This window comes from Hesperophylax consimilis, chromosome 9 (genome assembly GCF_061612785.1).
Source record: "Hesperophylax consimilis isolate HC1 chromosome 9, BYU_Hcon_1.0, whole genome shotgun sequence".
NCBI lineage: Eukaryota > Metazoa > Arthropoda > Insecta > Trichoptera > Limnephilidae > Hesperophylax > Hesperophylax consimilis.
This window is the reverse complement of record NC_142844.1, coordinates 1,225,669-1,242,110: the sequence shown is the minus strand read 5'-3', so window position 1 is coordinate 1,242,110 and position 16,442 is coordinate 1,225,669. Positions and strand designations below refer to the sequence as shown.

General features: G+C 33.6%; 1 protein-coding gene across 8 annotated transcripts in view; it reads left to right on the top strand.

Moving 5' to 3' along the window:
* The window catches only part of toc (toucan), a 269,046-nt gene that overhangs the window by 124,533 nt on the left and 128,071 nt on the right, over window positions 1-16,442 (top strand). For all 8 annotated transcript variants that reach the window (XM_089635517.1, XM_089635518.1, XM_089635514.1 and 5 more), the window contains one exon: window positions 4,172-4,336. In XM_089635517.1, coding sequence (XP_089491643.1) covers window positions 4,172-4,336 — 165 coding nt within the window. The remainder of the gene's footprint in view (window positions 1-4,171; window positions 4,337-16,442) is intronic.

Sequence of the window (16,442 nt, the reverse complement as noted above, 5' to 3'; positions counted from 1 at the left end):
GTACCTTTATTTTTTAAAGAATTAGTAAATAGACTAGCTCCTCAGTTAGACCCGACTAACTTGGTAATTAAATTAGTTGAAAAATAATGTTACGTGAAATTTTATTAATTGTATCTTTGCTTTATAATTTCAGCAAAAAGGCTATCATTAATAATGCGCTCGATTAAACAAAAATCAAAAAATACTCCATTAAACGATGAGACGAAAATTTTGGTCGGTGCTCTTTTGTACCGTGTTCCATCGCCATTAAATCGCTAATAAACGTTTTATTCAACAATACCTACGATTATAAAATCCATTTCGGACCTTTCCGAATCATTATGCGAACAAATTCGGTAAAATAATTTCAATGGACTCGTTACTTTAACCTTTAACCGACCCCATTAAAGCACAATAGCTCAGAAAATTCGTTATAACATTATTTCGAACCATTTCTCAGCAACAACAGTGCCGGTACGAATTCGCGAAAGCGTAATTTATTAAATTATTAACGTATGTTACGATACTATCGGATCCTTATACTGCTGATATACATCTAGATATTCCGTAACATTGTAAAAATAATGATATTTTGGAAAGGTTACGCGTTGTTATACTACAGGTTGGTCGAGGGTCAATCACCTATCAATTGGATTATTTGGTTTACCATGACATTATCACAGTCTCGACAGCTGTATAATGTAAGTAGATGTTATATAAAGCGTGTGAGCTTTTCCGCCTGGATCCCCCTGACTGAAGCTCTGAAGTACTTAAATATACTCGTGGTCATGTCATCCAATATCCGTATAAACGGGTTTCCAACAAAAATGCTTTCAATGCAAACACACCAGTGAACTAAAATGCTTTCAAAGCATACACACAAATCATTAGCAGACATACCAAGAGATGTAATTTGTTAAAAATGTATTGTTTATTTTTATCGCATACTATTATAATATATCCTCGTAATCTCTGGTTCTTCTGGTGCCCACAAGATATACAGGTTGGGCCACCGAACATGTGGTCAAAGAATGCCCGCTGCATTAATTCCCCTGCGGGATTGATGAAGTCTACAGGGCGACGCCTGAGGCTTTAGACTGGATTACTGACCTAGTTGTTCCCCTCTGACCCCGCACCTTACGAAATAAGAAGAATAATATATGAAATAAAAACAATATTTTTTTGTTTAAAACCACGATTTATTTATTAATTTTAAGACCGACCGGTTTCGCTACACTCGAGCATCGTCAGGGTATAAAATTAAACTAATCAATAATACAAAATGTGTCATTATATATACATACAGAGGGAGATAGAAAGTAAAACCAAAATGAAACAACAATATATTAAAAGAAAACAATTAGTGTACATAAATATTATAATAGAGAATAGGCATGAATAATTGTAAGGTGATTAAGGGATACTGGGAATTTTACAGTTTACAGGGAATATTCCCAGTATTGGGCTTTTTGACAAATCTAATTGATTATTCAGAATTAAACTTTTGGTTTTAATGGCTTTCTTAATTTCTAGTGCTTCTAGGTTATTCAATTTGTTACTATGGTCTTTTCTATGGAGAATCTTAGCACCGGTGCTTTTATTGAAGGTATGTTCTTTTTCAATAAGATGATTGGCAAACTCTGAAAAGCCATTGCTATTTAGGCATCTAAGATGTTCTTTAATCCTAATGTTGACATTGGGCGTTGTCTTCCCGATATAAAACGCTGGACAATTGTTACAATTTAATTTATAAATTCCTGCATGACTAAGTGTGTCATCTTTATCTTTAGAATTGACTAAAAATTTACCTAAATTGTTGTTGGTATAAAACGAAAAAAAAAAAAAAAAAGAAAGAATAATATATCCTTATTATTATTAAGAAATACAGTTAAATAACTTACTATTCAATTCATCAGCAAGATATCAAAATCCCAAAACTTAATACAAAGCACACACAAAATACCTATCTCTATCTAGGTATAACATATTTTAACATCCTTCCATTATATCTTATATCTTATTGTTTGGCTGGGAACTTGATTTTATTCTTCAGACGCACGATGGGGTTCTTATTAGGTCTAATCGATATAATATAATTATTATATAAACAAGAGTGTCTCCGTGTAGGTTTGTTTTGTACAGAAATCTACTGTTTTATTTCGAGATTGATGAAATTTTGCATACTCGGTCTTTAAATCAGGAGGAAGGTTATTGTCCACATGAGATTTCGAAAAACCACCCCAGCCTCTTTCCCACCCCTTGCAGCAGAAGTTTGATACTTGATGAAATTTTGCTCACTTGACGTTAAAAATACTACCAAAGAACTTGGACTGTTTGCTACTATTTAAATACCCATCATTAACTTTTAAAAAAAGTAATATTCCAACCAAGGCAGAAAATTTTTGCTGGTAAGGGTAAGTTTATTATTTATGATGACATTTAAAAATAGGTTTCCGGAATTTTTTGTACTTTGAACAAAGGATTTCCGGAAACCCGCCGAATGACGGCACTATTCAAATTATATTGCAGCACTACAAATCTAAAGCCATGGCTATAAAAGAATGAACTGTGCTGTAAGCCTTTCAAAGGCTTCCATAGGAAATTCTATTGGTGCTTTTTGCTGACTGGTTTGTACGAGTATTTCGTACGATTTTCCGAATTATTCAATCGGAAAGATCGACGAAGTATTTCATTTCCGAATAATATGGAATGTTCCACAAAGCAAATCAGTAAACGAATAATAAAACGAAATCTTTGACGTAAATATTATATTACGTAAAAGCTCAGTACTTAGTAGGCTTATATAAATCCGGGTTGAATTAAGCTGGAAATAAATTTGCTTAAACCACTTGTTAAATCATTTTTACTAACGAAAATCCATTTATTCTCTCTTTTTATGTTTCATATCTAAATCGGCAGGCAAATGTATGTTTTATTTATCAAATATTAAATTTTTAATCTATAAAATGATACTATTTATATTTTTTAAACATACTAATTTTGGTTTTCAGCTTGTGCATGAGTTGTGTGAAATATTCCTCCATATTCCTTCATGTTCTTGCGTAATGTGTAAAATTATTCAAATTAAATTTACTTCATACCATTACTGTTAAAAAATTACATTACATATACGTTAATTCGACTCCGTATCTCATCTCCATTCCAGTGCAAAGATATTGCGTTAAGTATTCCTCAGGCGTCCCCGACTTCTTCTACCATTCAAACCACTCTCTAAACACTCCTGGCACTAATAAGAACAATCTTTGAAATTTACAGCGATATCGGTCAGCCACTTTTCGAGTTTTGCGACCACAAAACTACACAGGCTAAATTATTATACATAAAATAAACTGAACTTATAAAATACATAAAATTATACTTATAAAATACATAACCTACATAAAATAAACTTATATAATATATATTAATATAATGTATTTATGTGTTTATTACTCCAGAGTGGTGGATATTCTCAGTATAGCCCTGGTTAAAGACCGATGGCATTAGCGAAGTTTGGTCACTAGATCAGATTAGCCAGAACTGCTTCCCAAATCTCCTTCTCAATTAAAAATTCCCCAATTCTTTTATTTCAATTCTCCTCCCTAATTGGGGATGCCACAGTCCGTAGTCACACTGGTTTCGGGCAGTTGGTACTAGTGCGGTGTTCGCATTAAAAATACCTAATCATCCGTTGCAAAACAACTTACGAACTTGGTATCGACAACTTGCCTGTAACATATTATTATAATTATACATTACTAGCTAACGTGTATCGGGCGTTGCAGGGGATTACCCTTAGTAGATAGACATATACCATTGCGAACTTTTCTGTAGGCCTTTTCAAGATATACAATTCCGTAGTACATTATTTTGATGTATCTCATAAGGATTAGCCAGCGTTAGCAATGTAAGCGCCTGAAATTATTTTTTTACGTTTTGATTACAAAACATCGCATTTTCTCTACTTTCTATAAATATAATCCATGTTTGATATATATATATATATATAAACTTTACGGGAAAAATTTTCTAAATGTTAGTGAAAACCTCTCAAAATCTGTTGCATGGTTCAAAAGAAGTAAGCGCACAAACAGACAGACGCGGAAAGCGAATTTGTTTTATACTATTTAGAGATTATTATTATTATTTATTGCACCCATTTGGCTAACAAGGTATTTTTCTTCTTCCCCAGGAAACTCCAAGAAGCGCGATGTGTCCCGTGGGCAGGCGCCGAGCCCCCAAGCTGCGGGGCCCCCGCCCGCAGTCCCCGCGCCGCCCCCGCCCATGGGTCCGCCCGCCCCCGTCGTCTCCCGCCCTCAACTGGCGCCCCCACAGAGGACGAATGGAACTACATCAGGTTAGTTATTATTATTTAATTAAATTAATTATAATACGAATATAATAGAGCTATTGATTTTACTAACAAACTAAATAGATACTATTTTTTCGTACCAGATATTCTGACGTCTCCTAATTTGTGGTTTTGTGTGAATACCACAGTTCCAACGACTCGCCATGGTGATACTAAGAGTATTATCCACTCTACCGCCCAGATAATCTTTGGTCTATTCTGTGATCCATTTACAGATAAAATATTATTTTTATTGGGATTATATTCATTACCAGGTGGTAATGTCATTAATAGGTGGGGGCACTAGCGAACACCTCAGAGCCGCTCGTGTACGTTGAGTTTCACGCACGTGCACCGTTGCACCGGGGATCAATGCTTCTAGTTCCTTAGATCAGGCTTCATTAAAATATCTGTAGAACAGACTCATCGCGCCCACATTGCGTCTGTGAATTAGAATTGCGGGGTTCCAGTCCAGATATAGCGTACTTGAGATTTGTATAGGGATAGCATCTAATCACGCAGTAAAATCTGCCAGCCCCATACGAGACAATATTTGATAATATCCTACTACCATCACACTATGCGGAAAGTGTTGTTTGTGTTATGTATGGATGATTTAGCCAGTCGAGGAATTTAACACACGACGCCTGGATGGAAACCAGACGCGATGCCAACTCAGCCATTGATCGGTTGTATTATTATCACACTATTTGCAACACTGCTATTTTTAAGCTCGAACTAATGAGTCCAACTCTTTACAATACATTTAAAAGACGCCAAAATTTAAGTGTTTTGAAGTACGAGTCGCCTTTAGGTTCAGGTTTTTGATACTTTCATGAAAAGCGTTTAATTTCAGGACTCCAACTTTGTTCATCTTGATATCTTCTTTGTTTGATTATTCAGTAATCATTTTCCAAAATGTTATAAACCAGGCTTACATTTAATATGTATACCATTAATTAATAATCCAGAAAGTTCTGAATGATAAAGGGAATCAGTAAAAAATTTCTGATGAATTGAGTGGTGGAGAAGGTACTCAGTCGACTTAATTACTTGGAAAATTATTAATGTTCCGGACTTCTGGCTCCACGAGATTGAGGCGGTATTTTCCAAGATAAATAGCTAAGCTTAAATTATTATTGTCCCCCTCCTTCCACCCTCCTTCGGCTCCGCGGTTAATGAACATCTGACGAGGTTTGCGTTGGAATTCAGAATTATTCCGATAAGCACAAATAAATACCGACAGTGAAAATTTCGACTCTCCGGAACAATTCTGAGAATATTGGCTTGTATTTAATTAATTATTCCTTTCAGCCAGTCATTTTATTTTGGAAATGAAATTTATTTTAGCAACCGACATATATAAACGGTGAAAACTTCAAGACATAAAATATTTCCATGTACTTTATTAATAATTTCTTCAAATTATTCGTAATCCGGTTATAAATAAATAAATATTACATACATACACAAAATATCACTAACAGACCAGTTATACAAACGTACAAAGAAAACATAAAAACTCCGACAGTAAATACAAGCTTTAGACAAATACACTAAAATACCATGCTATAAAAGCATCCAACTGTCTAACAAAATTGAGGAAAACAAAAATAAATTCAGACAGAAAATTACAAAATGGATAAATGAACAAAAAAGACAATATTACCAAAATTTCATAACATAAAATAATAAAACCTACACGTAACACACAAAACCAATATAAAACACACATCACTTCCAAACACGCAATATTATATTTTAAATGTATTATTTTTTCTTTAAATGTATTATGTATATTTTATTTTTATATTATAAAATGAAGGTCTCAGCACAGGTAAGCCACCCAGTGAGGCCAACATTACTGGATAACTCTGAAATGTAAAAAAAATATTGTAAAAATAAAAAATGCATTGATACGTTTCCTAATAAACTTTTAGTAAAATACATATTCATACAAATTCTAATATTTCCGCATTTCGTCATTGTATATTATCAAGGCAAGTGGAGGCATGAACATGTGTTACGATATGTTAGGAATTTAATAATAGTTTATCAAAATATCATTAAATTATTTAAAAAAATTAGTAATTCTCATTATTCTCCGTGTATAATTACGGGATCTTCATAGAGGTTATTGCGTTCTAAGATCTCGTCGATAGGTGTTCCACTCATCGACTAAGTATTAATATATCTTTATCGATTGTCCCACTATTATTACGCGAGTAACTGTGCGCGGGGACCGATTTTACTAGTTTTAGGTCACTCGTTGTTAGAGCGTTGGAGGTCCAAATGCATCTACTAATTGGAGGTAAAAATTTGGAACCATTTTTTTCACTTCGTGTCTCATCTGTGGGGATAGTCTGAATTCTCGACAAATTAGTTACAATTTTGTAAGTGGCCATTAAAATAATTTTATATCAAAAGTATTATTTTAGAGGTAGGTTTACCGCTTGTATGAATAGTTCATATAATTATTCTCCAAACAAACACTTCCAATTTTTTAAAATGAACACTATTTTATTAGATACAATAACTGCATTTTGTAAAACAATATCTGATAATGTGGGCCACACTCGGGGATCCGTGCTGAAACCCCATTTTACAATTTAATAATATTCAATAAATTGATAAATGAATCAATACAATGAAAAAATTAATCAATACAATGAAAAAATGAATCAATACAATGAAAAAATGAATCAATAAATTGATAAAAATAAATAATTTAATTGATGGAATAAATCAATAAATTGATAAAATAAATCATTCAATTCATAAAATGAAACATTAAATTGATAAAATGAATCAATTAATTGAAATAAAACTGAGGTAAAATAAAATTAAAATACTGTAATAAAGACGGCGATGAAAAAAATACAACTATTTTGAGGTACTGTTGTATACATGCACCTCCTACACCCCTGTATAAAGAGGCATGTTTTGTAATGGTGTTGTGTATTTCGTATATATGTTTTATTCTTTTACGTTATAAATTTTTTGACATTTTACCCTTTTTGTTTTTCAATCCATCTTTTGATTTTGTATCCGAAATTTATTTGTTTCCCTCTCTTTTTGAATGAATGAAAAATCATCTTCAAGTGGGTCTCCCAATAAAATAGTAGGCCGAGCGTGAAATTGTGGTTTCGATTTATTAAATAAGAGACTATTATAAACACACTTTTTTTGGACGCGAGGTGTACTGTTCACAAAACTACCGTTTAATTGTAGGTATTTTATTCATTTCTTTAATATTTTTTAACTGTTTCATTATTTATATAGGTGCATCCTATATAAATAATAAGAGGCCAATTTGATTCAGTGTCCTGGCCTGGTTTGCGGTGGTTTTGCCATAACTCAATTTAAAACACTGTTACATTTACATGTATGACCTTGGAGGAATATTATGACTTACTTGTACTGATAATTTCAGTCCAGTGAAGCAGAAATTCGTAGGGGCGAGTTTCCATATTGGGTCTGGATCTGAATTAGCATTCAGCCTTGACTGCGGTTATGGAGAATATTATGGAGGTGTCTGGTTACTGCACTGAAGAAGCAAAATGATAGAAGGTTTTGTTAGCGTGTCTGTATGCGCGAAGTAAGGTCAATTTATTTTCACTTTGGATGAAATTGATCGTGCAATGAATTAATTGCGGCATGTAAGCAATGCTTCTGTGTGGGTACTATGTTCGACTCAACTCTGTTTGTGATATCTCTAGGAAGAATTCAAATATTGATATATTATACCTATATATTTTTTTCCGTCAAAACAAACAAACAAAATTATATCACCACTCACAAGTTGCACACTCACACACTTCTACTCGTCGCAACGGATCACGTGATCCACGCTCTTTCTCATCTGTCCAGTGCTGCTAGAACGAGACGAAGTGCGTATTACGTTACCTGCTAGTTTGTATCCTGTGTGATCAGTGACAAAGCGTGATACCTATGACATTTATTTTTTTATTAATTTGTTTTTTAATCGTAAACTGACATCTACATTTTATGTGTGCTCAGGAATCACTGGTTAAAAAATATGAAATTCTCTTAGATAGCTAATCAATTTCACTGACCTGTTTATTGCGGCAGGATTCGAAAGGTATTAACGAAATTAAAGACACAGAGAAAATTTAGTATTGCCTATTTATTAAGAATCTCTTCAAATTATTCTTAATCCGGTTTAAAAACGGGATTGCAGGCCCTTAACGAATGAATTGATAGCTTTCCTGATAAACTTTTACTAATATACTAATGTATTATCACGATGTCTGAATACGTGTTCATAAAAATCATAATATTTCGCATTTCGTCAATAATCATTATCAAGGCAAATGCAGATGCACGAACAAGTATTCCGACACATTAGGAATTTACTAAAAAGATATCAGGAAACAGCTTGCAATCCTCTTTGTAACCGGATTACCAATAATTTGAAGAAATTCTTAATAAATTAGCAATACTCATTTTTCTCTGTCGACAATTCAGTTTTTGGCAGTTTTATTTATAGTCTGTATAAGTCACGTCCCACTTCTAGGGATTTTCTCTTCAGTGGGTAACTGGGTATTTGTTGTATAGTGCTGGGGAGCGCCACACGTTGCCTTCGCGCTCTTGAACTTCCTGGGGTCGCGGAACGGGAAGAGATGATGCCAGTCACGAACTTCGTGACAGTCTTCCGTAATGCTGCAAAACGTGAGATGATCATCATGAGAATATCCGATATAATTGAGCCGCTTTGTAACGTCGAACCTAAATAATTAAAAAATAAGGTTTTTTGTGGAGAAAAATAAAGGTACCTATTTAGGAAATTTTTTTGTTATGCTGCTAACAATATATCTATTACGGTTTAAAATAAACAATTTTTATTTTGCCGCCAAAAAGATATATTCATACAGAGGGCGTTTGTGACGTCACAGCAGCCAATATTTTAGGAACAGTACAAGTCACGGTAAAGGTTTGTCGTGGCAGCCAGTAGCGATATCTATACGATATCTGACGGCCGGCATAGTCCAGTGGTAACGCATTGGACTGCCATTCCGAAGGTCGCGGGTTCGAACCCGGCGTGCGCAAATAAATTTTATTTGATTAATTTGTGTTATTTCACAATTAATTAATTAAAATAATATATAGTATATTTGCGGCACGTTCCAGAGTGGAAGATACTACCAGTATCGCCCTGGTGTAAGACCACCATTCAGAATTGAAACGTTGCTCCAAATGGCTTTAGCCGTGTTTAGTGACTAGATCTGAATAGCCAGGTACTTCCCCACCTTCCTCTTTCCCTTCCCCACTTACCTTCAGCCTCACAACATCCCCCAATTGGGGATGCCATAGTCTCACTGGCTCCAGACGGGAGCAGTGAGACTATGGGGACTCTTGTGAGGTATTCACTATAAAAAAAAAAAATCTACGTCATAGACAAATTTTAGTATACATCAAGTCTAGATAGACACCTACACATCGAGAACATATTTTTTCATTCATAACACTTAATTTCATGTAAAATGCAATTGACTACAATTGGAACTAAAAATAAAAATGTCCTTTTTGATAGCAGAGCATGTATATATATATTTTGTTCTTGTTGGAAACCCGTTGTAACAAAAATTGCAAGACATGTCTGCTTTTTAATAACTACAGATCTGTGTTTTCGGGGGTTACTTTACGTCCGGCATCACGAAACACGCGTTTAAAGCGTTAAAATACAACTGCTTTTTACTACTTACATTATGGAAACAAATTTATTATTCAGTCGTACCCTAATAAATCCCTGGTAAGTACCTGCTAGAAAATAATCCTGGCAAGTAGGCCATCATTTAGGGGAGACAGTTTCACGTAATGCCAATAAGTTCCTACTCCGAGCGTATGAATACGTCATTTGAATATGTTTGTTTTAACCCTTCAGGGTTATATTTCTTAAAAATGCTCAGAAGTCGGAGAATTTGTGTGTATTTCCGCTTCTTAATAAAATCCAAATAAATTGAATATTTCTTAACGTATCCGAAAATTAAAAATTGTTTTTTAAGATGATGAAATACGGCTTCAAATTTTATTGTTAGAAATATACATATTATTTTGAACTATTAAAATTAGAAATTATCTCTCACCTTACGTTTTTAAGTCTAAAACTTAACTCAAATTAGTGATAACGAAAAAATACATATTTTATTAAAATAATTTATCTTAAACTTTACTGTCACCTTTTTTGTCGTTTCATATACAAATAATTAGTAAAAAAAATTCAAAAGTTTCATAATTTTTTCTCAAATTTCGGTCGGTACATTTTTTTGCTCATATAATTATTGTACATTTTAATTATTCTGTCGTTAAATTCTATATTTGATGTTTTTGCTTGGTGTTTCATCTTTATTACTATGATGTAAGGGAGACAACGATTTTTATGAGACCGTATGAGCTGTTCCGAAAAGCGAAAAAATTAACTCTGCTGGTTTTTTTCCAAAACCGAACAAATTAGCCAGAGGCGTTAAAAAACTCAACATATTTATTCTATTCCATTAAACTTGAGGAAGGGTATCCTTATCTGGTCCTGCCGCTAAGAGATCCGTTGTATTATTCCTTTCTAGAACATGCGTCGTTCATAAGAAAGAGGGAGAGGTTACAATGGAACTATCTGCGCTGTACACGTCCGTAGATAATTGCCCAACTATGTATACAGTACGATATCTACGACGGCTTATCAATGATAATATTAAGTTTATAATAAACTATGTCAGTGTTTTTTCATGAATAAATTCCTTCATTTGCTTTCGTGCAACGACGAGTGAACATGTTAAACATATTTTTATCGTTATCGATATGTTTTGCATAAATATTAGGGTATTCACACCTGTATTTAAAGTGAATACATAATTACGTTGTGTACGGTTAAAAATATAATATCATTTTAAGATATTTCAAAACACTTTATTTTTAAATTATACCAACATATATTACAAAAATACATTGTTTTGCCGTGGCCGTGATTTGAACTCGGGACCTTCAGTTAACTGCTCCAGACTACTGAGATATCGAGATGACACACACGATTAAGAGTGAGTAAATGCAAATAAGCACTTTTATTCTTGTTAACTGAATCAAACACTTTGTTTTAAACCCCTAATTTATTTAAATTTATAAACCGGTTTCGATGGCTTGAGCTTCAACAGGAACATTTAAACTAAATTTAAATAACTAGAGTAGGCATACCTATACATTTAAATATTATTTATATCTCATTCTAACAATGGTTAGCATTCCCCAATACAACTTTTACATTACAGTCTTATTATTTTTCACAATAATTAAAACTTGGCAACTTTCAAAGGCCGTATATTCTAACTATTTATATCTAGATATGCCGTGTTGCGCTACCTCTTTCTTAAGCCGGGAGCTTTTGACTCTCAATCTTTTGACAAAAAAAAATAAATGTCAACATTCAAAAAATAACACTAACAGACCAGTTAGACAAGCGTAAAAAAAAAAAACATAAAAACTCCTACAGTAAATTCAAGCTTTGGACAAAGACAGTACCAATCCAATGCTATAAAAGCACTGGCAAGCCACCCAGTGAGGCCTACATTACTGGAAAACTTGAATTGTAAAAAATATTGTACCTAATAAAAAATAAAAAAAAGCTTTCAAAAGTGTAAAACTTGAAATTAAAATTGAGGAAAGTAAAAATAAATTCACACACAAAATTACAAAATGGATTAAAGAACGAAAAAGACAATATTACTTAAATGTCATAGCATAAAATAAAAATAAAACCTACACGTAACACACAAAACCAATATAAACACACATCACTCACAAACACACAAGATCATATTTTAAATGAATTATTTTCTCTTTAAATGTATTATGTAGATTATATTTTCATATTATAAAATGAAGGCCTCAGCACGGGCAAGCCACCCAGTGAGGCCAACATTAATGGAAAACTTTGAAAGGTAAAAAATATTGTACCTAATAAAAAAAAAATATATATATAAGACAGGATATGTCCTTATTGAGATTCTGTGTCCAATTTTGAAAATAAATGCCTGTGGCGCTTCGTTCATTATACATGTCGTGGGTCTCATTTTCATGCTAGGGGATTTGCGTGGTTACAAACAGGTTTTGTTTAACCCCATTAAAATATACTGCATTAAGGCCGTAATGCGAACCGTCACGTAAATGTGTTATTTTTGTATTGATTAGGTATCCATTGAATGTATACTGGGTCAGATGGGGTTAACATTCCCCAGCGTGGGCTGGTTGTAATATGACATGAACGGGTCTGTTTCAATTGATGGCACATCCCATTTTTCGAGTAGTTGGGTAAAAAGCTATATTTATTTTGTAATTATCTTAGCAAGTTTATGAAAAAAATTGTTAAGGGCAGTAACGAAATGCACCTTAAGTAATGGCGGATTATCATGCGGTTGACTTGATCAGGTCATGCGATTTATTACTTAATATCCAGTCATCCAGATATTATGCGTCATTTCTTTTGTGTTATTTAAAAATATATTTGTATTTCTTAACGCCCTGTTGGGTTTTTACATAACGATTATAAAATAAACTGGAAACATCGATAGAGCATAAATAAATAATTTTTAAAAATGAATCATAAAATACAATATTTTTGTTACTGTCACACTAACTTGAACCCTTAAACACACGAGTTAACTTAAACATAACACACTAAATTGAATCCTTGAAATTTTTTATAAGAGTAATAAAAATATATTAATATTGCGAATGCTTAAGGCGATGCACTACGTAGTAATTTAAAATCATGTGTTTTTGGATTGAAAATTTGGTCGCCTAGAAATGTTTCAGATGCTTTAATTAAATACTGCGAGTAGAATACATCTTGGTCTTTGAAATAATCGAGTATTTTTTAGATAAGTCTTTTTATAAGCCCAGAAATAAATGATGTATAGACCTTTGAAAACTACTTTAAAATTCAAAATCTCCTACTTACGAACCCATTTTCGGTTTTGGTTTTATTGTATAATGTGGCAAATTAAGTTATTTAAAAAATGATCGAAAAACATTTAAATATTTGTGCCTGAACACCTACAAAATAAAATATAAGGCAGTTTTTAGCCATGTTTTTTTCTCGCATAAATCAAAACAGGTGGGTGGTGTGAAGCGGGAATTTAAGCCTTATTGCCATCTACGTAAGGTGTGCTATTGATAGGTGCTTGATTCTATTACACGACGTAGTGCATCGCCTTAAGCATTTGCTATATTATGATTACATTACAACTAAAATGTGCTGAAGTGATTTGACTTTGAATGCGTTAAATCGAAAATATCAGCGCCATCTCTTAGTTCATTGCCCAGTCTACATATGCATTCTCTCCATAACATAATCGAAACCGATAAAAATCATGCTTACAGTTCTTGGAAACGCGTGGAAATCCATGAAATAATTTGTAAAATTTGTGAAATTTCATGATGCCAGGGTTATTCAAGAGATTTTGCTAATTTGTTAAAATTGGAGGGGTTATTGAATTAAACTAGAAGGTCAAAGATTGAATGTACCCGGTTAAATCACGGTTTTGGTATTGAAAGTGCATGAATGCATTATTTTGCTAAAATATGTCACAAATAAGAGTGAGCTTTGGTAGTGCAGTGAGTTTGAGTGTAGTTTCGTCTGTGATTGCATTCAGTAAGTGAATTCAATATGCAATTCACGTTGCATTCACTCCGCTACACACAGCACGGGATGAATTGCATTGAATCCGTTTGAAATATTCAATTCTTCCCGTGAATAATCAATTCTCCATGGGTGGTGGTATAAGTTTTTAAGGCTTCATGGCCGCAACCCGCTACTCACTACCGGATTGAATAAAAATTATGACGTTCGTGGACGCGTCTGAAATCGCATTTTCAAAAAAAAACCTATTTTCTCAATACACTTTTGGATTCTTCTTCTGGATTTTTCTGATATATTTGAAAAAAGTGGGTCGCGTTAAGTTTAATAAAATGCAGTTTTAAGTTCTAACATAGATACCCAAAACCAATATTAATAAAAAATCAACCCATAAACATCAAGTTTTTTTACTATGTGATAATGTAAAAAAAAACTAATACGTCTATTTTAAAATATCATTTAATACTCCATTTTTTTGGTTTGCCCAATACGTGAACCTTCGTTCCCAGGGAACGGAGTCAACCGCGCTACCGAGCTTGCCAGATGCCGATCGTGTAATACTGACATTTATTTCGTATATCAACTGAAATGCAAATATGTCCGCGTGTTTTTGCTTGAGTGACACTAAAGTTGATAGAATGTATTGTCATCGACGAAGAGTCTACCGGCCGAGTTTCAGCTCGATCGGATGTCGAGAATTAGGTTAATTTCCAATCACAAGTTTGCTATGAAGCTGATTTATATTGATACTGTGAGTGTAAATATTTACTACATTGGTTGTGGGTAGGTAGTAGGTATAAAAAAAACTTTTAAATTTAGAAATCGCAACGAGTGAACCGTACAAACTAAATGTGTAAAAATTATCCAAATCTGCAAACTATCTAAATAAAGGTGTGTGCCAGATACTATCTTATCTGTAGTGCTAATAATTTGTAATATTTGCGCTTGTGGGCCTGGTTTTGGTATTTAAGAAGAATTTGCCACAAACACATCAGTTTTTTTTACTGAAGCGCCATCAAAAGAAAATACTACAGAGCTCATTTTTAAAACTATGGTTGCTGCGCATTTAGACTAGGTACTGCTCCATGATATTATATTAGGCCAATGAAGGAAACCTAAACAAACTAGAAATTATTAAAAATAGAGCTATGAGATGTATACTAAGGAAAGGTAAATATACAAAAATTAATCAAATGAGAGAAGAGCTAAATTGGACTCCAATAAAAAAGAAACCAAATACCTAAATAATTTAAGGATAAAATAGTATTTACTAAAAATGTACATAATTTTGAAACCAGAAATGTTAATAGAATTAGATTGCAGCATGAAAGAAAAACAGAATCACAGAATTGCTTAATGTATAAAGAAAGATATATTATGTAATGCCTGAATGTCTGTATGATGAATATATTTAGAAAAATTGTTTTGCTTACAGCAAAAATATAATTTTATAAATAACGAAATGAAACCTGTAACGATCTACCCTTTCTACTTCAAACTTTTCCTTCTCTTCTTTCTACGATAAATTTTCCTTAAGTCCCGTAGGTAACTCTTCCATAAGGCTTTGGTTATATATATATCCGGGGTAGGAAGGTCCTCCCTGCCGTCTTTTCTTTATTACACACCCCTTCAAGTGTGTACATCCTAGTTTGTCTACGTGACGTACGACCTTGAACGTACTCATTTCACGTGACGGTTCAGTATAAAAAGGCTTCACCGAACGTTGTGTTGGGTTTTTGTTTCTCGGTTTAGAAACCTAGTTATCTATATATGTGTGGTATCCCTTGGTTCTTTTGAGATAGAGTGAGTTGAATTCATTACCGCTGTGTTTTAAAGCCCTCTCATAAACCTGATTTTTCTGAGTCGCCTGCTCTTCAAACTAGCTACGTGAGTCTACCTGTCATAGGATTATGTGAGTATAATAAAGTGTTAGATTTTATATATGTGATATACATACGATAAATTTATGGTGTTAGTTGTCGGCGCCATCCATGTATATATTTTGGGAGGGGAAGGAGAGGAAAGGGAATGATTTTTTTTTCAAGCTAAGATTGACTCCTCCTCTTACCAAACAAAACTGATGGATGATAATTTGAGCAAGGCGATCGATATCTGCGTGTCTGGATATCACAACCGGCCGGGTCTCCCCTTGTTCCAAATCGGCAACCGTCACGCCAGAATAAAGAAAACCAGGTCTCATCACCAATTTCAGAATTGCCCCAATCTCATACACCTCCAGGAAAACCTACTTTACTGAGTGTAGAAGGGGAAAACCATGACATCCCTTGTCACGAATCTAGTCGCGAAAATGTGACACGCAAGGTCCTAAGTTACGTGCCACCTCTAGAAAACGTTGTAACTCCCACGCCGTCGGGGATTTACATCCCTTTCTAGGTCAATACATAGATAACACACGACGATCTTGTCGACATTTAGCCTGCTTTTTAACGATAGGTTGTGTGCCTA